The following is a 22,586-nucleotide window of genomic DNA, read 5'->3' as shown; positions in this document are numbered from 1 at the left end:
ACTTCATTTTATTAGAAGAGAACAGCCTTAAAACCAAAAAAAACAAATGGAGCAAACCAGCTTGGGCAGATGCTCTAAATGTTAAATAAAACAAGTGAAACGCTGCCAAGCCGAATTCAAGAATTATTATTTACCAGAACAAAAATGATGCTATCCGAAGTTTATTTTTTGATCAAATAACTAGACTGGACTAGACTTTTAATTTGAATCGCAAAAAAAACAAAGCACATTCATATGCCTTGAACATGTGTGACACTGGGGTTTGTATCAGGATGAAGACTTGATTTCCAGAGAAAGGTGTTCGATGAGGTTCTGCACTGGTTGAGTGGACAAATATGCTCCCCTGGGAACCCGGCTGAATTAAACTCATGGTATGCGGTTACATCTCTTCTCTCTCTTTCCTGTCTATCTACACTGATGTTGGAATCAAAACAAATGGAACACATTTACACACACAGACGTTTCAAATTAGCGGCACCCTGTGAGTGTTGGTATTCTCCAGCTGTAAAAACTCAGATATCCTCGCTGAAACGCAGGACTTGAGTCCGAGAAGGAAGACGTGAATGAGAACTCTCCTGAGTGAGAAAATGAGAATAAATGGTTGTCAATCTCCATGCAGAATTAGCAGGCAATGAACCATAAAGGCAGCCTTTCCACAACACACACACAAAAAGTGGGAATTAGAAGTGCCTGACATTTCAGTTAATTGCGCTACCATGTCATCTCCACAGTAGCTGCAAACCAGGTTAAGCCGTAACCTTCCATTCACCATATGAAGCAGGAGCAGCGGCCTGGTGCAGGGCTTATAAATGCAGGGATCACTGCGTGCAAATGATGCCGAAATCACTGCAAAATATTGGAGTCAAGTTCCGTCTGATGAATGAGTAAATGAAGAAAATATAAATTAGTTTCAAAACATGAAGATGCATGAAGATCTGACATAAAAAAGGTGAGAGACACAAATGGTAGACAGCAGATGAACAGGCAGAGAAAAGTGTCAAGCCTCTTCCACTGACTCAACAAAAGGACGCACAACAAGCTGTCATGAAAGCAAAGGGTTTATTCATGTTTGAAATTACACAACTACCACAAGGAAGACTTTTCAGTCCAGGGTGTAGTCTGGTTAGAAAGTAACACTAAACATCTTTAATACATTAGAATCACTGCCACAAATCAGTTGTCATGACTTTTTCCGTTTCAGAATCACATACAATAGAAAAGAGAGAAAACAAGTTTTGAACCCTGTTGAACAGAGCTGGAAATGTACAGTTCTGAATACTGAAACCTTTATGCATTACATTTTTAATAGTGATTTTTTTTCTCTTTTTTGCGCATGATTTAGTAACAAGATGAGCAACATTCAAAATGTTTTTTTTTCCTCTTGAATATTTACAACAGTTTTACTGTTTGCTGTTCATTTATCAACAATATTCATCGCACCACTTCGTAAAAGCCACAACAACTCTCCCTCAACTCCCCCCAGTCTCATTTTCATGGTATTAATATTGTTATCATTTTAATTTTTTACTTTTTGTCATTTTAAGTTGCAGTACAGCAACAGTATTTTATTAAAAGATTAAAATATACATTAGATTACATAGAGGATGTAGAGTTTACAGTGTTACAGGATGTAATTAAAATAACTATAAAAACGTTAAATAACGGGCAAAAGTAACAATGTTGTTGTGATATTGTTTAGAGGTAGTAAGTGAGCACTCCGAGCTACAGAAATTATTGGGAATTTTGAAGGAGGTAATAAAGCTGCGTTTTGATTTGTGGGATGTATAATTACTCTTGAGCTATATTATGTACAACTTTTCCTGTGTAACGGGCCCAGCTCGTGAAGGAGTGATATACCGCGGGGGGATTTGTTGATAAGCAGTACAAAGAAAATGTTTACATATGTACGTACTAAACATCAGATGATAAAATATGGAATGGTGTCATGTCACAGTCGAGCAATCAATTACTCTTCTTTATGTTCCAGATTTTGAATAACCATTTCCTTCTACTAATGTACACGGCTGTAAGGCAAAAATAAATCTTGAAAGTAACCACAAAGCTGCCATCGGGCTGTCAACAGCAGCATTGTTGAGTCGCTGGACAAGATTGCGAGCGCATTATAGTCAAAGAAACAGCTGCTTCAATACGTATTGTACGAACTGAAAGGGAACCCAATTATCAAAATGAGAGTAATAATTAAAGCCAGAATCCAAAAAAAATGGCGGCATTTAAAATGTCAAATTAAATGTGCCATTCAGTACTTTAAGTTCCGACGAGCTAATTATCCTGAAAGTTTAGAGGAGTGTCAGCTCAGAGCTGCGTTCTGTTTGTGCACGCGTGTGCTTACCCCTACGACAAACAAATGGCGATTACATCTGAAAAAAAGGAAAACACAGAACGATCGGGAAACACGATGGAGGATGTCGTTTGTGTGTGGCATATTTTACTGTACAGGACAAATCCGTTGTGAAAAGTTTTTGTATATCCTCTGCAGTCAGTCAGTGAAAAGAGTCCATCCCCAGTTAACAGCGGATCAATTCGAGGTATCGGAGTGCACGCTTCCGGGTCCTTCCGTCGGAGATGTTACAGAAGAAGGAGTCGTTGCATGTTGCCACCCCCCGTTAGCCTGAGACAAAAACGGAAAAAAGGCTGAGATTACAATCACATTTCCTGCAATATGAGCTTGGTGCATTTTTACACCCCCCCAAAATGTAACACAACGCTAACTAGACTATGGTTGCACTACTGTGTCAGCTCACATCAACGCGTTTTACATACAACGCTGCTATGCGACGCGTCGACGCGTTACAGTAGCATCAGCATCTCCAGGAAAACAAATTTGTCTCGTGTCCCGACCAATGGGAGCCGTCCCCGGAATCAGTGTCTAAGCAGATTTCGGCAGCGGCAGACAGCTTGTCGCTACATATTCTCCTGTCAGTCAAGAAGAGGGAGGGCTCGGGCCGGCTGAGGTGGGGGGGGTTGAGGGGGGGGGGGCGAGCTGAGTGGAAGTGACAGGGCCTCTCCGAGAGCCGGTCTTAGCCAGCCTGACTTTGCCTCGCTGCAGGCGTGACCTAGCCTTTAACTGGATGCTTCTACGTCACCACCAACAGAGCTAAAAGGTTAGTCTATGCTAATATATCCCCGTGGAACATTAAAAGGTTTGTTGCTGCGAGATACGGGAACTTTGCCACAACGCGACTTATTCAAAATATTTTATTCATGGCTGTGTTTTTGTGGTCTTGTCACGGTTGCTCAGGACCGTCATGTTGCTGTTTTAGCGGGGATCCCTGCTGAGCTGTGGGGGGCCAGTGGGCACAGGGCTCTGCGGCGCATAGAAGTGAGAAACCTTGTGAGAAAGTCGGGAAAAAAAAAAAAAACCCTGCTTGATCCTGGTAGGAGCTGACATGTCTGAAGAGCTTATAGCAATACGGATTCAGCAAAGCCAACATGACACCAAAAGCATTGACGTTGGAAACAGCCCCCCCATCTTTGTTTACATAAAAGGTGTTCATTCTTTTTCGAATAAATATTTTATTTACTTATATATATTTTTTATTTTAGGTGGGACTGCTCTCATCTAGTGTCTTATTTTTGATGCTGGAGTTTTTAATGACTGTAAAAATCTAAACCTGCGCGCCTTTTACCCAACAACAGGTATCATATTGTAAAGAGAGCAAACACGGAGGTTCTGTTATAGCAGAGAGAGAGAGAGAGATGTCTGACAGCATTTCTCTCTTAATCCACCCTCATCAACACAATTATTCGTTACTCTGATGGCCTCAGATTGTGAGCTGCTCTACCAAAAGGAGCCATATTAAACCGCCTCAAGGAAGCTGCAATTCATGCTTGGAAGAGGCAACGGGGATCACAAGCGTATGTTTTATTATGAAGATGGAAAATACTTCAAAACAGCCAAATGCAACAAATACCGTGAGGGGGGGGGGGGGGGGGGTGCACCTTTTTTTTTCAGAGTGATACGCTGCAATATCTGCTTTGGGAAGATGCAAGGTTATGTCTCTGTGTATCTGCCTTGTGCAGAATACAACATAATGCACCGCACACCCATTTAAATATGACCGTGCAGAATGTGCAGAGCCGCTGAAAGCCTCACTTACAGATAACCCATGTGGACCGTACATTGTGTTCCGCCCGAGGGGATCATTGTATCCTGCCGTCTGACTGATAACATGGCGCAGGGTATCCACCTGAGGGGACAGACAAGGGGGACAAGCTGGTCAACTCAGTGTCTCGCAGCCCGTCAACACTAAGTGTAAACATGCTCAGTGAAGCAACAGATACTGACTAGTGTGAAATCACAAAAAGGGAATCCTGAGACGGCACATTTGTGACGCAGCTAATAGATTTTCTAATGAAACAACAAAAGCATACTGACGTTAGTCTATGCAATAATAAACAAAAAGCTTATCGTTACTTTAACCATGAATATGCATTTCTATTTGCTTTTCTCTCGTTCATGTGTCAGTTGTGCAGCTGCTTCAAATTTACAAAAACGGACGACATCCACAACAAACAATAACAGGACGAGACAGGAAGATAGCAAGATAGAATACAGGAAAAAGGGGAAAACACGGCACCAAAAAGCCCAAAACATACCCAAGAGTCCAAGTCAAAGCCGAATGCATTCACAAAATGTCTCACGTAAGGTGTCTTGAATAGAAACCAGGAAATTGCTTACAGCATTATAGCAATGGGGTGGGATTATATGTTGGCCACCAAAATATTCCATCCAAAAAGGAAATAGTCAATAAACACAACACAGCAGTGTGTTTTTTCCTTATTCTCTTTCTTTAATGTGCTTCAGACTGCACTGTGGAAGGCTCAGTCTACAGGCAAGACAAGGACAGCTCTCTGCACTGGTAGTCAGGAACCGTCCCCAATCGTTGATCCTACCTGTGACTGTACATTGGCTCCGACTTGGGCCCCTTGGTAAGAATCCCCATTCAGACTCTGCATGCGCAAGAACATGTCCCCAGAGTTTGGGAGGTTAAAAGAACCTGAGGAACCTGGAAAGGGAGGATGTAAGTAGCTGAATACACGAGAAGGCTATAGAGGGAAAGCACGGACACGCACGCGCACAAACGATGCAGACGCACACACAGCACGCTCGTGTCTGCACACAAGCAGACCCGACTCAGGCAGACAAATACACTGAGGAAAGACTCCCGTAAAAGCAGGCAACTACGAGGGGGACGAGGGAGAAGGAGGGGGAGCAAAGAAACAAACAGAAGAGGACGAGATGCAGAAGGACTGAAGAGGATCTTTTCTTTTTTTTTGGTTTTCTTACAAATGCAGTAGACACAAATGAAATGAAAATCACACCACACAAGGGAAAGGGGTTTGAGTGGTGGATGGGGGGGGGGGGGGGGGGGGGGAGGGGGTGGGGCAGTTCTATATGTGGTTGGTTGCTTAAGCTCCCAATTGTTCCACATCACCTACTTCCAATCTAACGCTGGCAGGGAGGTATCACATGGTAAATGACAAGGACAATAAGAAGCTTATGAAAAGACCAGTACCAGTAAACATGTTGGTTAAAAGAGTGTTTTTGCTCTCTGCAGAATCCAGCTGAAACTCTTCATCTTTCATCTGGAATCCTGGGTGCAAGAAAAAGGGACCACTTCGTAAGCTTACCAAACTCCGACGCAGGTCAACCAAGCCCAAACTCAGCATCACATGACTCATTAAACTGGACTAAACACGCCCTCCTTTTAGGCTTCCTTTTTTTTGTATGACTCTTATTCAGTATTAACTGCATATAATGCCATTTTTATATAGTAGTATAACTGTAGGGTAAAATGCTCCCAGCAATTCTGTTTATTTAGCACAAAACAAAGCACCATTCACTGGCACTACGTACATTACAAATGACAGGACGTTGACAGAGAGTCAAGGGGAAACAAATCCCACTGGAATCCTTCGGAATTATTTTTTTCTTTCTTTTCATTTTGCCAAAAATACACGTGTTCTCGGTTCACAAGTCAGGAACGCTCTCTTTATGCATGAGTTTGCTTGGCGTCAACTGTCTTATAGACAGGAGACACTGTGATCCCCGAGCTGGGAGCAGAGCCTGTCACTCTTGCCGGTGTGAATCGAGCACGAGAGAGTGAGGCAGGTAGGCAGCAGGTTACGGGCTGAGATAGAGGGCAGATCTTTTTTCTTTTTCCATATGGAGGAGTGCCTACCAGAGTTAGGTGTGGTAGGCGAGTTGGCCTGGCTGTTCTGCACTGCAGCGGCTGCAGCGTGTGCTGCGTTCACAGCAGTCTTGGCGGCATACAGGTTGGCTTCTTCCTGAAACTTGCCGATATTTTTCTTGTAGCGGATCCTTTTGTTGCCAAACCAGTTGGATACCTGTGTGGTAGAGCAGAAGGAGGAGGAGCAGAGGAGTCAGACGTCAAGCAGCCCACGACACCGTGCACTGAGCAGTGTGATTGTTTCAAGATGTCACGTTTGGGTCCATCAAGTACCCAATTCCCAGCCCCTGCAGTAATGTCCACCGGGTACACAAGCTAATTAAGCTATAATCAGGAGGCACTTGTGTCTTCTCATGGATGGGAGCATGACGTGGTCTCAGTTCTGTCTCCTGACAAAGCTTAAACACAAGGGGCTCCCATTGCACAGACACCAGAGTAAATGTATATTATATATATATATATATTTAAAAAATATATATTTTACCCTCTTGGTAATGCTCAATAATTCTAGATCAGTGAATTTAGGTGATTGACACCTTATGCAAATACAATAACAATTAGTGAATTTAATGGGCAGAATTACACGGTGCAGCACGTCAAATTTCATATTAACTGGAAAAAAAGGTAAATGTGTCTCTGTTAAATATTTTACTATAATTAGGATTAAAGCATATGTACCACTTTATAATCTAATAAACAATCTGCTTTTTAATAACGACCTGCCTGGGTAGCTGTACGTGAGTGCTTTCATTTTTATTTTTTATGACCAAACAGCAATGAAATGCTTCTCAGTGTGTGTGTGTGTGTGTGTGTGTGTGTGTGTGTGTGTGTGTGTGTGTGTGTGTGTGTGCACATGCATGGTCAGTGATCCTGAAGGTAACTTCTGTTTCTAATTATCAAAAACAAGACTTCGAGGGTGAACACCAGCAGACATGTGAAGCAGTAAACACAGGCTATCAGGTCAATCAGTGTTAATTGATGTGTTGAAGAAGAAAAAAAACCCATTTTACCACAGTACAACAGAAGTCATGAAGTATCAATAGCGAATGATTTAGATTTAGAGCTGTTGGAAATGCTGATTTTGTTGAATCAATCAGATGCTGAAAAGTTGCATGAGGGGTGAACCCTCTGTGTGAGTGCAATAATAGTGGAATTATAATGACATGATGCTTGTTTTTAATGGTTCTATAAATTAGAGTGTCTTGTCGCTGGGCTGCTGCTCCCCTTTCAGGCCTTGCAGCCCAAGGCTGGACCAGCCAAAGAGCAGCTGCCCCTAATGACGCTTTATTTAATTTCCACCCGTGTGCTTAAATTTTAATATCCCCAGCAGCCCGTCAATGTTGTGGTGTAAAAACTGACTGGATTTGCAGGACATCAGATCATTTCTATCCTGCACGTCTGTGTGCTCTAAATCTTTAATATCTAGGCAATTAAAATTAATGACCATTGAGGCGAGGCCCAATGTTGGCAGGGTTTCTTTGACATCAATTGTTTGATGGGTTTACCTAGAGGTTAAACTAACAAGCAAGGTTTAATTGGAAGCAATGAAAGCCCTGGCCATCATCCTTTTTACTTAACCTGCTTATAGTGGATTGTAGAGCCAAAGACAATGCAATATTCTTGCTCCTTTAGACAGCTCACAAAGTGCCTACAAACACCTCGAAGTAGTAAAAAACTGTTTTCTAAAGCTCATCCATCTGTTTAATTTAACAAAATGTTCATGCACACAGTGTATTAAATATAACTACTTATATTACAATGTCAGATATTTTCACATGAAAAATGTACCATTAAGTCTGAAAGTTGACAGCCCAAAAACTACAGTAATAACAAAATGTGATAATTACACAAGTTATGTACAGTTGAAAAATAAACTTCTGTATGTATCTTTACTGCTTTAGTATGAATTGTGTTGTGACTGTATCCTGCCACCACAAGACGTTAAACCACCGTTCGCAGCTGCAGCACATTTCTTTCCTGCCCACTGAACTCTGGCTTCACTGGTTCTGGGGTTCAGCTAAATATTGAACAAATGCACGGCACTCTGAAGGTGTGCAGCACAACCCAATCTACACAACTAATTCCCTTTTATCTTGTGGCAGGCCATGCATTCAATTGACTCCTACGTGTGGAGAGAGCCAGGTTGTGAGATTGAATTACCTGACATCGGCAACCTCAAAGGCAGCGATTGTATAATCACCACGCAGGCTCCTCGCAAGAACACGATAGCGCCGCCCTCATTGCTGCCCACCAGAGAGGCCGCGGAGCCGTGGTTGATGATTCAAACTATTTCACCCCATTTCAGGTCAAAGCTCCTCGTAAGTCAATTTAATGCGATGCAGAAATCTGTCTATGATCTCAATATATCTGAGATGACAATGCCTGAAGCTTTAAATACAAAAGGTGGTCTCACTAGCTGTGATACCATCAATTATACAAGACGCATTAATAATGAATAAGAGCTCAAATCTTAGCTTTTCTAAATTCACTAGCATCTGAAATATTGAAACGCATCACTCAGAAGTATGTAAAGGAGTCTGTTCACAGCAATCTGCCTTAATTGTTGAACCACCACACATTATCTCACAGTAAACCCGGACACAAACCACAGGCATCCAATCCCACGGCCTCATTCCGGAGCCCAGCTCGGCTCATGCTGAGTGACTGAGGGAATAAGACGGCACTACGGAGCCACTTGGCTAATTTGAGCATTGCTCATTTTCACTTTTCTGGGTTCAATATTAAACAAATCAGACACAATGGGATTTCTTTTTTTTTTTTTTGTTCAAGGTAATCATTGCAGCATTTAGAGATAACTACAACACTGGATGTGAGCTGCAGGGACTTCCTGAGATAAAGAGGCTTGTCTCTCAGGGAAAGGCGTCTGTGCATCACTTGCAATTTAAATGATCCCTGCTGAAATGGGTGTTTCGTCAGCGATGATGTATCGCGCAGAGCTGCGGACTGATATTGGCATACCATTCACGACGGATGTTTTTTTTTTTGCTTAATGAACTGCTCGTGCAAATCAACAAAGCCTGCGAAAAAAGGATTGTTTAGAAAATGACTTATCCGTGGCCCCGGCAAGCGGTTCGCGGCTCTGAAAGGCCAGGGCACGGTGAGCGATAACACACTTACGCCGCACTCGGCGTCTTGTCGAGCCTCCGACTTAGTTGCTCACTTAAAATGAGCCAAAGCACTAAGAATAAGTCAATAAGAATGTCTGCCGTGGCCTCCGCCGGCCGAGGAGTACGCCGCTAATGGGGCCTGAGATGAGTTCAAGTGAATTTTTAAAAGCCCTCTAATTTCTGCATACACTGATTTGTTCTCATGGGAACGGTGGCCTGTTTTTTGCGAGGCACTCGGGGAAAAAAAAAAAACAGTGGTTGAGGGTCGGTGGCCATTTCTTTAACCGCTAAAAGGCACACAGCGATCACGGAGCGGGCAAATAATCTCACCGAGAAATTTGAAAAATATCTAAACGACCACACAACTAGTCGACAAAAATAAATACGGTGGTAAACAACAGCCAAAAAGGAACGTTTCATGTGACACATTTGTACACACATAAATATGGTGAGAACATGGGTGTAGCTTGAAAAAGTATATAAAATCAATCAAAAACACTTTGTGTTCTTGTGTGACTTGAAGGTGGGATGTAAATGCTGCTTATCCACTCTTAACGTGATAACATTAGCATTGGTCCAGTAGTGGTAGGAGGGAGGTTCTGTGCAGTGAAAACTGTGAGGCTATTACATACATAAACAAAAAATGAAAACAGTGGATCAGGAGAAGTTATGACATACCTGTGATACTGTGATGGTGCTTCCCACCCCCTGAAGGCAAAAAAGAATGGGCTTTTACAGTATCTGACTCTTCATGACTATACCCAATATACCCCTCAACACACCCTCCCCACACAGAAAAAAACACTGATTATTGTATAGATTCATGTTTCTGTGATATAGTGTCTCATGAGGACAACCATAGAACAATAGAGTATCAAAAGATCTAGATAGTAGTCACAATCATAGCAGAGACACGGGAGCACAGGATAATAACACTTTGGATGTGGGGGTAAGGTGTGAGAGACACTGCCTTCAACAAAAGGAGGCTCTACTAGATATAAAGTCTCAAATATAACTCAATTCTGCAAGGTCCCTTGAACAGCAAATATACAAATAAATAGCCAGTATCATGTAGTGTTTTAAAAACACCATTTTCTTAACGTAATGGAAAATGCCATTTTTCTTCCCGGCTCACGACCTGAGCAACTGACCGGGCAACGGAGAAAGCACACACGGTGGACGGGAAATGAGAGGGGGGGGCAAATGGCAGGGGACCCCGCGTTGGGGCGGCTTACGGAAGGACAGCATAGTGCTTTGATTGAGGCCAAGATGATATAGGCCTTACCTCCCTGTGGCCCTGCTCTGACTGACTGGGACCGGCCTTGACTGAAGCATCATTAGGCAGCCACAATGTCAAGGTTAGCCAAGGACACTGTGTCTTGGTGGTGGGACCCACGGTAACTATCCCTCTAGGCTTCAGCCCCCTCCACCCACCCACCCCCCTGATTACCAACCAGCTACTGTCAGATGAGCACTACCCACCTGGGAAACTGTGATGCTGCACTTCTTCGCCAGCTCCTCTTTAGCCTCCTCGCTCGGATACGGGTTGCTGAGGTGCGAGTAGAAGTATTCGTTCAAGATTTCCGTCGCCTGCTTGCTGAAGTTTCTCCTTTTCCGCCTGAGTGGGGAGGAGAACAAGAGAAAGGCAGAGCGCGCCCATGAGCGGGACCAGCATTAACTCATCCGATTGGGTTGCACGAGATGAGCGATCAATCTCAACACATAAACGGTGAAAATAATGAGGAACGGTCACTAAGGGCGCTCGGGAGCAGACCATCGTGTCCAGCTCCAAAACACACAGAAGTACAGACTCAGACCAAATAAACAGACATTACACACACACACACAGTCACAAAACACATACAATGTTTAATTTGGTCTGTTGGTCTCCAATCCCCAGTCCAAGCGTGTAATGTGTAGAGTTTAGTGCAGCGGATGGGTGGGCTTTGTGATGGAGCGCAAAGCCCAGTCGGACTGCATCTCGGTACATTATAGAAATCATGGCATGCACAGTTGAGCATTGTTCCTGAAGTGCCATAGCCCCCGGGACCTCCAGTAGAAACAGACTAACTAGATCTGGGTCCCCCCCCTTTCCTCCCAAGGGCACTACTTATCACGTTGTTGAGCATTTGCTCATTTTGCCTTGTTTACTGTGCTTCACCAAGGCAGTGGGCAAGCCGATGTGCTTCCACTTGGCTTGTTTGGCCCCAACTTGTGCCGCTGTCTGCAGAGCGCCCACACAGCGCCACACTGTGAGTGATTAGAGCGAATCCACAACACCTGCCGACTCCCCCCCCCATCCATTACACATGACTCTGCCCACATTTCATTTAGATCTAACTGTTAAACATGTTTGGGGGCCATCATTTTTGTGAAAGTGGATAATGCATTGAATATGGACATCATTAGAATCATGTTGTAGTGATTTTCATTATCACTTGAATAAGTAAAATTAATAAACAATTGTCAGTGCAAAACTGAACTTGCGCATTAAATGTGCTTTTATAGGTCATACAGAAGCACAATGTACCCATGCGTGCACACACACACACACACACATCCCACTATGTATACAACAACAGCACACAATCCACTGACCTGGCATCAAGGAATCTGGAGCGCAGTATCATGACAGCCTCACAGGTGCTCTGTTTCAGCTGCATCTGGATGGAGCTGAATTTACGGTGGATGATTCCCACCATGCGCTCAATCTCTTTGGGGGAGATGGGCCGCGTGCGAGACTGTTCCCTCAGCAGGTTCATCACATGGGTAGTGAATTCGTTGCATGCCTGCCAAGTGACAGAGAGACACAAAGTGCAGCCGAGAGTTCTGTAAATGTCCAAAGTCACAGTGGTGAACTTTCAAAAGCTCTTTGGCGGCTATTCTAAAGTTGTGTACATTTGTCGTGTTGGATGTTTTTTTTTGTTTTTTTGAAAGCTCTTTGTGTTAAAGAGCCTCAGCAGAGTGCGGTTGTTTGTATATTACTTTGATGACATAATGGGTGAAGCCGTCTTTGAATATAAATGCATATTTGCTATTTGGCTCGGCCCTAATGGAGAACGAATTCAAACAGCTTTTCGTTAAACCAGTAGTTCATACATGATTAATTAGAATAACTCATTTAGGTAGTGCACACTTTAGCTCATTACTCTCAGCAAAATTCGTTAAGTATTTACATTTAGATAATTAAAACCTGGAAACACCCTTAAGAAAGATGCATTTACTCCAGGCGAAGTGCTGTGTGCCCCCGCGTACCCACCTCCTCTCTCAGAGAGCAGTAAATTAGTCTAATTTACCTTTCTGGCTTGCTGAGCCATCACTATTACACCTTCTATTTTCACCCATAATGCCTGTGTTTAATGGCAGGCTCAAAGTGCGCGGTCAAGGAGCTGATCATACTTTCATTTAACACAGATGACTAAGGATCTCTATAATCAGCTACAGCACAGTGAATGAAACTGCAGTTTTTTTTCCCCCACATAACAGATGAAAGTCTCCCAATCAAGCACATTTCATGCATTCTTCTTGGCAATGCAGGGAATGAGCTGTGCTGGATGTTCTGAAGGGATGTGAAGCGTGAACTCAATGGGTCTATTTGAATGCCAGCTGAAATGTTAAATAGCTGCTGGGAGTCACATGGTTGTTCAAACCTTTTTCAGAAGAAGACAAGATAAAGAACAACATTGATGTTTGTGTCATTCTCTTGGAGGTGGTACACGAACTTGTGTGGTATTTCAAGCAAAAGCAAAAAGAACCGTGGAGCTGCATCTGGGAGGCTCTAACCGAAGCATCACAAAGTCTCCTAACCTGTTCGTATTTCTCCAGCTCCGTGTGGTAGATCTGTCTGATCTGGGTGAGTTTGGCTCTGTAGTCGGAATGTTCAATGGAGTTGTCGGCCGCCCCGCCGGAAGCCGCGGCTGCAGCTGCGGCGGCGGCAGATCCGCCGCCTTTCTCCGGGCCCGCCACGCCCTCTGCCAGCAGCATGTTGTCCAACCGCATGAGCTGGGGGTCCGGGGGGTCCTCCTCCTGGGCACCGCGGATGCTGAGACCTGCAGACAACACACACACACACACACAAACGGGAACCCGTGGTCAACTATTGCAAGAAGGGTGGGAAATACTGCTGATGAAATAAGACCCAAACTGAGGCGGTAGGAGCAATTAAAAGCATTCAGCGTGCATCGTCTGTAGTGTGATGTTTCCTCCCTGCAGGTATGAACTGGGTGCCTGTTATGTATGTGCTGCGTTCCTGTCGCCCATGTCTGCGCCTGTTCTCTTTTATTTACACACTGTGCAGCACACTGTGTACGGGGAGGCTGACATGACAGCAACATCCATAAACTGACAAATGCTCAATGGTGAAGTGGCACTTCGACACTGCGAAAGGCTGCTAAACAGAAAACTATACCTCCAGTGAGCGGCTCCGTCTTTGACAAACACCGAACGCTGGGAACTCCAAAAAGTAACCTCATTTCTATTCGCTTATACGGTTTGAATCATGTATGATTTAACCTCCTGATTTTGCAATATTCCAGGAAGTAATAAAAATGTGCTGGTGAAGTGAAAATCTACATGCGGCAAAATGAGCGTGGAGCCAATTTCATGTAAAGTGCTCATTCATGAATTCTGTTTTTCGCTCGCTGTTTATTTCCTCCGGTTTTCTGTCTCGCCGGTCCGTCAGCAAGTTGTAATCACCCAGCAGATAGCGTTCATGCTCACCTTGATGCATTGGCAACGTACCCACCATGCCAGGCTTTGCAGAGAACAAACAAACCAAAAAGCATCGCGGGTCGGATTTACAACCAAAACAAGCTGAAGCAATCCACTCTAATAACATGGATACAAATGTGGCTCAATGGGCAGTAAATACTGAGTGGCTACTCGATAGTTATGATTACCAGAGTTGTTTCAATTCAATAATCCCTCCTGCAATTCAAGGATTTTCAACAGCTCATTACGGCTTCATTAAGATATGGCCGGCCAGTGGATTCTAAATAAGAAGATTAGTGGCTCTTTTGTGTCAGCCAGTAGGCATGCAATCAGAGAAAACCTCTCAACGCGCTTCGACCGACTGACCCTGCACGCCAGCCACAGGAGAACACGCTGGAAAGAAAAATCCTTTCTTCTTTCTCATAAACACTTTCCTGAATAAAAAAACAAATAAGGAAACAAATCATATTTTAGCGACTCCTCCCAGTGTTTGGTTCGAATGCGGTGCCACCGGGAAAAACAACAACTAATTTGCCTCTATTTATGGATCGGCTGGCTTTGAGTCTTTTCGGTCTAATGGTGTGAGAGGAGTGGATGAATGTGGCTATTTGTGTTGGAGACATTGAGATGCTGGACAAGGCTCCATCAGGCTTGCAGAGCCAAGCCATCCATGTGGACAATATGCCGCTGGTCCACTAACCCTCATCCACATCACACTGCATCTGCACAACTCCACCCCAAAAAGCTCTCATTCTGGACCGGCTCCACTGTTTCCATTCCAGTTTGTGCAGCGTGAAAACAAAATGGCACATGATTGGAATGTTGACTGACCAGGTGGCGGGTTGCATATCTCAACATGCTCCAATAGCTGCTGGTTTCTCGGCCACTAGAGTACTAATATTTTCCTAATCCAGTATTTCCTCCCACTCTCCGATTCAATGGAAGCTCAGCAGGCTGCACTCGCCTTTGTGCTGCGAGTGCTGGTAAGTAGGTAGGCATGTTTTTCATGTCAGGTATATTAAATAGAACTCCGGGACACGGCGTACATTTCCACACCAAACCCAGTTGTCACTTTCACTCCAGTCACTCCACATCCAGGGGAAATGCAGCTGAGGGAATTTACAGGGCTTTTCAGCTAAATGGGCATAAATCACTGGTTTCATTCTAAATAATAATAAAACTGAATAATCACAGGCCATAAAGAGCTACCAGTCTCTTACCATATATTACCGCAAAGTTCCTGTGTGCAATAATGTGGCCATTCACGGGAGAGGAAAACAGAGCGAGACATTAGAAAGTGACATGTAATCCTGTTAGTCCACTGACATGCGGAGTGGCCGTGACATTTTTATCATACGTGTCCATTTCTATTTGGGAAATCAGCAGGATAAAAAATGATTACTGTGCTGCCCTGAGAAGCAGGAGTCCACCAGGGTGTATTTGTGCCAGAGCAGCTACAGTTGGCCGTTCATAACTCACATCTTGGGAGGGATGATGTGTCTTAAATACTAAAGATTTGAAACATGAGCAACATAGCCTACAGAAAAAAAAAGATAATTTAAAAACAGGTGCAATGTATCTCACTGTGCACCCTTGTTAAATGGGTTAAAGATTGTGGATTTAATGTCTGAGCCTGGCACCGTCACACGACATCCACAAAATAGTCTCAGGCGAGATAATATCTTTAATTTGCTGTGTGGTTGACAAATCTGTACAGTAACTTGCAAAGCCACAGTCACATTCTAGCACTGCAATGCAGCGTGCCTTCTCAAATCTTTATCCTGTTTTTGTCTGATGATATGGGTATTAAAACAAGTTTGGGCACCAGAGTTTTAGCTCTAATCCACCTCCACAGTCAAAGTGGGATTAATCTCGTGCAAGTGCAAAGAGAAAGCGCGGGAGTCGTGTCACCTTGGTGAAGCCCGCGAGCAATTGGAACTTAAGAATGAAAAATCTATATACGGTCTGGTTATTTCACACAACTCTCATGATGCCGGCTCACTTAATTACCAGAACGAATCTAATGATGTAAAAGGAAGGAGGGGGGAAAAAAAAAATCTGAAATTGTTGTAATAATGCAACATGTCCTTAATCTGCCTCATTTGTCATTCAACAATACAGGTGGAGTAGCCGGGGAAAAAGCACTTGCCTATATGATTGTTCCTCATTTCTCCTCTGTGGCTGAGACAAAAGGAGGCGCTGTGATTAATCCATCCCTATCAGTCAAGGGTGGCTCTTCTTTTCATTTTTTACAGATTTCATCGTCCGTATCAGATACGAGGAAGTAACACATTTGACAGATAAAGACAATGCAGCCCCTTTCTCTCATATACTCTCCCCTGTTCTCGGTTTATAATCATTTCCGGTTGTGGGCCGTTGTCTCGTACATCATTCCCTGCTTGAAGCCCTGACAGTGATCTGAGCACAGCCTCGGGCCTCTCGACTTTCCTCCCACCTCTCCCCCCCCCCCCACCCCCCTGTGCCCTCTTTCATTCTGTGAGCTTAGCTGACCTTTGGCCCGCTGCTTGTTTACTCTCATCACTGAAGTGTGAGCGGGAGAGCCATAAAGGCAGAGCCCTGCTGGGTTAATGTGGCCTGCTGAAGAGAGAAGGGCTGGCTCCGGGCTCCCCCACCTTCATTCTGCTGCACCGAATGCACCGCAAGACAATTCACCGACTTTTTTTTTTCTTCTTCTTTTTGAAAACTTCTTTTTGAGACGCTAAAATGTCGCGTTGCAGTGAAAGGCCCCCCCCCACCTGTGTGTATGACCGTGTTTGTCGATACACACAGAGTCTCTGTTAGCTCTTGTTTCTAAAACAGCCTGTTCATTACATGTAACCCTGACCTCGTGCAGCTCCTGTCCCAGCGAACGGGTCTCCGGCCGCCTATCGACACTCCGTTCATCTAATTGCATTGATCCGCAAATGTCTCCCAAAGCTAACTAATCGAAAACAGAATTTATTTTCTGTCAATATTTTGCAAAGGTCATCTCTCTTAAATTCGCAGAGTAGGCGCTGCGAGCGGAGAGAGGCGGGCCGGAGGGGGGGGGGGCCGCGGCATCTAGCCTGTTACGAAGGCTCCATCCAAGGTGAGGTTCGACTCTGGGATCCAAGGCTTTTAATCCAGCGTGTTATTAAAACCCGCCGCCAGAGCAACACACCGGAGACTACAGAGGGCTCAGAGTATCCATTTCACAGAGAGGTCAGTGTCACTACAGCCCGCGTTGCACGTCTCCTTTGACCTCATATCATCTCCTTTGTCGCGGCGCCTGGATCAGCGACTTTCAGCTCCAGCGGCGGGTGCGCTGGATCAAATTACCATTGAAAATCTTTTGTTCCGACAAATGAAACATAAGGATCCTCTTTCATTGATGTTCTTAAAGTCTTTTTTTTTTTCAAGCTTGGCCTACATCCACATGGCACAAAGAATCTGAGAGAATGCCTGCGGGCTCTCTCTAGCATGTTCAGTAATTAACATGCCATTAACACATTAATACACATTAACTATTCCCAATGTTAACGGCAGAGTAATTAGCATACCTGAGACCGCACTGTGGGGAAGCCAAAGCGCATTTGCCACTTTGTGTTTCACTTCCTTTGTTGAGCAAGTTGAAAATAATTGCATATTGTAAATAAATCGGGAGGATGGTCGCATTCCGCTTCCATTGGAAAATATCAGCGGCGTGGATGCATTTGAGTTATGTGACCGTGGCGCATGGAGTAGAGTGGTTGTGCTGGGGAACCGCAGGGTTGGCGGTTCAAATCCCGGCTGCTCCATCTCCCATTTCTGAGTGTCCCCGAGCAAGACACTTAACCCCTAACTGCTCTCTGGGCGCCTGTACGGCAGCCAACTGCCCCCGCTGTTACCGGGTTAAACACAGAACAATTTCCTGTACGTGTAATGGCTTCCTCTTCTTCTTCTTCTTCTTGCAGAGCAGCCCGTCGAGCCCCGCAAGTGCTTTTACACACATAAGCATCGTCCGCAGAGATGATCCTGAAATACTGGAGGGTTCCGAGCGTCTGGTGATTAAATGCAGAGCAAAAAAGGAGGCAGGGAATAAAGTGGGGAATCCCTGTCTAGAATGATGATGTATTTCCTCCCTGCCTGGTGAGTGATAAGCTAATCAGCCGTGCTGACAGTGAAGTGTTACAGCCCCTCAGTGCTGGGTCAAGACTTCTCCCATCATGCACCACCTGCACGCGCTGAACAGACAGCGCTGGAGGTGGCGGAGCGGCTTTGGTCGGAAAAGGAGATCTCTTTCAGTTCAGGTAGCCTTTGTCCCCCGTTGATAATGATGAGCCCACCCACCCCCTCTCCTCCCCCTCCATGAGAGGTGGCTGTGACAGTGGGGGCGAGGGGCGTAAGGGGGAAGGAGGACGGGGGAGGGGTTTGACACTCTCGAACCGCGACTAAAAGATGCGCGGGGAGAGGGGCTGGGCGAAGGGGGTGGGACAAAGACATCCCAAACAAACCTCTCGAAGACATTTTGCCAAGCACACCAAAATTAATCACTGTCCCACGGTGGCACTGACATTTGTGGGAAGCGACACGCAACATGACAGAACCAGGGGACAGAGGGAGGGGATGAAAGGAGTGAGGGAGGGTGCGGAGGGCTGGGTAAACAAGAGCCACTGTCACTCGCCCATGTGTGTGTGTGTGCGCTTCATATGTGGACGTGCGAGTGCCCCGCTTTGTTTTCCCGCCCTCTAAGACTCGATGTGGGCAAACGGCCAAGTGGTGTAGTGATGGCTGACCAGGCCTGGCAGTGGCGGCCGCACGCAGCGGTGGGGGAGACCGGCCAAGTGAGTGGACAGGACCTCCGCTACAGATCAGCACACTGACTGACCCTATAGGACGCATACAGCATGGGGCTCCAACATGGGGCCCGCATGGTTCACATGGTCTGTTAGTCACGGAATGAGCCGCAATCACCGGGACACCCGCGCGTTATTCGGCCGGACATCTCAGATGGACATGGAGGAAAAACTACTGGGAGTTTTAATATATTTAATATCTGTGCTGCTGTCCAACCCTTACCGTCTGAGACAGTTATTGCGTTTCACTTTTTCATTTTATCTCCTGTATTGTGATAACATGTTGTGCTTATTTCTTTTTCCTCAGTTTAATTTTATATTTCGTGTACTGATGGTCTTTATCTGCTAGCCTCAATTTGCTGCAAAGGTAGGCTGATTTGTTATTCAGACCCCAAGCAAATAATGCAAATGTGGCACTGAAAGCCACTTATGAAATACCCAAAGGCAACTAATCACTCCTCCTCTCGTTCCAGCCTTTCTGCAGCCTCCTAATTAGAAGATGGAGATTGCATGAAACCAGGTCACACAGCAGGTCTTGTACACACCGATAACCAGGCAAATGCGCAGACAAAACTTCACCCAGACACCAAGGCAAGCATGCATTATTTTAAAGGCTAGAGGTAAAAAAAAAAAAAATCCTTTTCACGTTATTAACTCCATATAATTCACTGTATGCTCCTAAAGAAAAGATTAGACTCGAAGCATTTTGTGTATGTGTGTGCGTGTGAAGGCTTCATACTCACATAAACAAAGAAAAGGCATTGGTAGCATACAGCCAGACATGATCTACTGCCAGAGAGATTATTCTTTGCAGTGGCATTTCTGCAAGAGAGTTGACAGTCCATCATTTAGATTTCGCAGTGTATCCACAAAAAGGCTGCATTGCCTGAAGCAGAAGGAGCTGCTCTTTACTTCAGTGTCTTTCATAGACGAGAATTCAGCTCCAAATTGCAAAGCCAGAATCCTTTGCTAGCACTGCTAGCGTGTGAGGAATTCTGCTACGAGGCAACGGAGGTTATACTGGAACAAGACTGCTCTTGACGTGCCGGTTCCAGGAGCGTCTCTCGCTGAAGCTCACGTAAAACACATCCACCTCCAGTGTCTCGGAGCTGAATCTGCAAGCATCCCCGGCCTGATGTTGCAGGTTACTGCTACGTCTGCAGAGTGCTGTGCAGATCAGGTCCGGGCCAAACAACAGCTTGTGACAGAAGCAGGCCAAAGAGGATGTTGAGACACGCAGAGACTTAACAGGCAGTCGGCCTGCCATCCACTCTTTTTCAGCTCCCCTTACACTCAACACACAAGTGTATCTCAAAGAAACGTGGCAAAAATAGAGTCTCTTATTACCATAAGAAAGGAGTAAAATAACTGGAGGTTTCATAGCAAATTAATGATTGCTGGAAGAAAGTCATCTCCCTCGTTTCGTTTGAGCGCTTTGCAGCACACCTAAGGATGATACTCCACCTTTTTTTTGTTGTTAGGTGCAATAACCCTGGAACAATGTAGCAAAAAGAAGGTTATTTGGTGCTAATTATTCCCAGCATGTACTTTACACACCATTTAATGAGTTGGACTGGAGGCGGGGCTATAAGCTGTGACTCGCTCGCCCAGTTATCCAAGATGAACCGTGCAATCTCCCTCACGTCACCCCTGTCATGTGTACCAACTCCCCCTCCGCATCCAATTCCCTGCTAGGGCTTCACTGGAGCAGAGACGAGGCGCCGCTGAAGCAACAAAACAGCTCCCGTAGCGTCTCTGCACACCGACAAGGGAGGAGAGGGACAGGAAGAGGGGGGCTGGGAACTCACTCTCATAATTACAATAATTAACAGTTGCAGATTTAATTGGAAGGGAAGGCATTAACAGGAGGAACACTGCGGCGGCGCGTGCAGAGGGAACCTTTGCTGCAAGAAGCTTTTGTCTTCCCGGTTCCTAATGGTGCCTCGGCTGCGGTCGGCGAGCGCTGACACAACACAGCCGAGCCGAGGGTTCAGACGGTGGGGCTTGTCAGGCCTCAGACTGGAGGCAGATAATTAGGTGCCAGGTTAATGAGAGCACGGGCTCTTGATGGCATTTGGTTACTGTATGTGGGCAATTAATGACTTTGTTTGTGTATTTATTGCCCACATGAGTGGAAAAAACAATACATTATTCACCTCAGGCCGGTTTGTGTGCCGTTTGATGGAGTGGCAGTGACTTTGGCTAAAGAAAAGAAAATCAGTTCCATTCATTGTTTAGTCGAGACAATGGCGTGCACGATGTGAAGTTGGCAGAATGAGATCGTATTTTAGTCATGGCTTCGGCGCTGTATGACCTTTTCAGAGTGCACTGCCTCACGTCATGCACACATTGAATTGGCCACAAAAACTCCACGGAACAAAGAAACCCAACTCGGTGGTCATAAGTGTTCAGATAATTCAGCGTATCACGTTTTGTAATGTATTTGCAAAATTCCATGATGCCCCCCAGAAAAGCTCTGCTTTCATTCTAGAGGATTTATTGGCAATGAATCCACCGAGAGTCCAACCACTCGGCGCCTCCTATTCCGGAGTTAGTTGTGCTCTTGCCTGTGGTGGCCAATTAGAGTGCTATAAGATAAATGGGCACCAACAACTTTGATGTCCATCTTTTTAATAAGCTTTGGTTAAGATGACATCCGTGTGAAAGAGTTCAATATCTTCACAGTGGGAGAGAAAAGAGGTTTATTCTAAAATGAAATATCATCTAAATACTGCTGGAGGTTTATGCTGGATGGGGGGGGGGATCATGGTGTTGGCTGTGACTCTGGTGCCGGCATCCATTATCTTCCTCTGCAGTCGTGAAGATTAGTCAGCGAAAGAGGATTTTTAGAGCCTGCTGAAATCTATGCTTTTCCACAACTGGATCATCTTTTGCATAAAACATATATCTTTTTTTTAAGCAGTATTGAAACGTGCATGCTAGCTTTTTACACACTTTGAAAATATAGAGAAACATTTAATAAGTGTGAATGCAAACACTTGCACTACTAAAGATGATTCAATGTTGGGAATATGGAGCAGTAATGGAAGAAAAGTACTGTGTAACAATATCTAAAATGGTGGGGTAATAAAATGGTGCATTAGTGTGTATGAATGCCGGAGAGAAAGAGAGGTGGAAAGGGAGCATATATCTAACCAGGCCTGTGGACACGCTTCTTTATCCGTGTGTGTAACTCAGTCAGGAATAATGTAAATGTCTGGAGAGTCTTAAGACTGAGCAGGCCTGTATAAAATCGCCCTGTTTCAGGCTAGTAAAACAAGTCAATAAATACAGCGGTGAGCCGCTGCTGTCTGCCGCACTCTCCTGAATGAAAACAGAGGTGAACTGCTTATTTTCAGCCTGGCACCAGAGGTTGACAGCAGCATAATGGGCGCTCATACCTTCTGACTATCACTCGTCACCAGCTATATCTGTCAACATTACACTCCAATTTTTGATGTAAAACAAGAATCTCTGGGAGGAGTGTTTACGACCGCTTGTGGTCAGCCGCCAAGTCGACGCTTCCCGCAGCAGCGACTGACCACATCGGCACCTTTTTTGCTTAAACTCATCTTACTCGCACGATTCATCGGTTTGTCTTTCTTGTTGTTTCTGTCCCGACACTGAGCCGACCGCATGAGAGCGCTCCAAAATCTGAAGCCGACGACAAAACATGGAAACGCCATTAGGTGAGCAAACACTCTGCTGGGATTACTGCTACC

The 22,586-nt window shown here is 45.0% G+C and overlaps 1 protein-coding gene across 15 annotated transcripts in view; it reads right to left on the bottom strand.

Moving 5' to 3' along the window:
* Positions 1-1,042: 1,042 nt before the first annotated feature.
* pbx3b (pre-B-cell leukemia homeobox 3b) overlaps positions 1,043-22,586 on the bottom strand; it is a 55,087-nt gene continuing 33,543 nt past the window's right edge. For 2 of the 15 annotated variants that reach the window (XM_040195823.2, XM_040195822.2), the window contains exons 3-11: positions 13,148-13,389; positions 11,939-12,129; positions 10,823-10,958; positions 10,019-10,048; positions 6,204-6,369; positions 5,538-5,615; positions 4,915-5,027; positions 4,119-4,208; positions 1,043-2,629 (exon numbers count right to left, since the gene is read on the bottom strand). In XM_040195823.2, coding sequence (XP_040051757.1) covers positions 2,537-2,629; positions 4,119-4,208; positions 4,915-5,027; positions 5,538-5,615; positions 6,204-6,369; positions 10,019-10,048; positions 10,823-10,958; positions 11,939-12,129; positions 13,148-13,389 — 1,139 coding nt within the window. In that variant the 3' untranslated portion in view covers positions 1,043-2,536. The remainder of the gene's footprint in view (positions 2,630-4,118; positions 4,209-4,914; positions 5,028-5,537; positions 5,616-6,203; positions 6,370-10,018; positions 10,049-10,822; positions 10,959-11,938; positions 12,130-13,147; positions 13,390-22,586) is intronic. The other 13 variants (XM_040195830.2, XM_040195828.2, XM_040195825.2 and 10 more) reach the window with 8 other exon arrangements.

Source organism: Gasterosteus aculeatus, chromosome 13, assembly GCF_964276395.1.
Source record: "Gasterosteus aculeatus chromosome 13, fGasAcu3.hap1.1, whole genome shotgun sequence".
NCBI classification, from domain to species: domain Eukaryota; kingdom Metazoa; phylum Chordata; class Actinopteri; order Perciformes; family Gasterosteidae; genus Gasterosteus; species Gasterosteus aculeatus.
The sequence above is the reverse complement of the archived record's forward strand: the minus strand, read 5'-3'. Positions and strand labels throughout refer to the sequence as shown.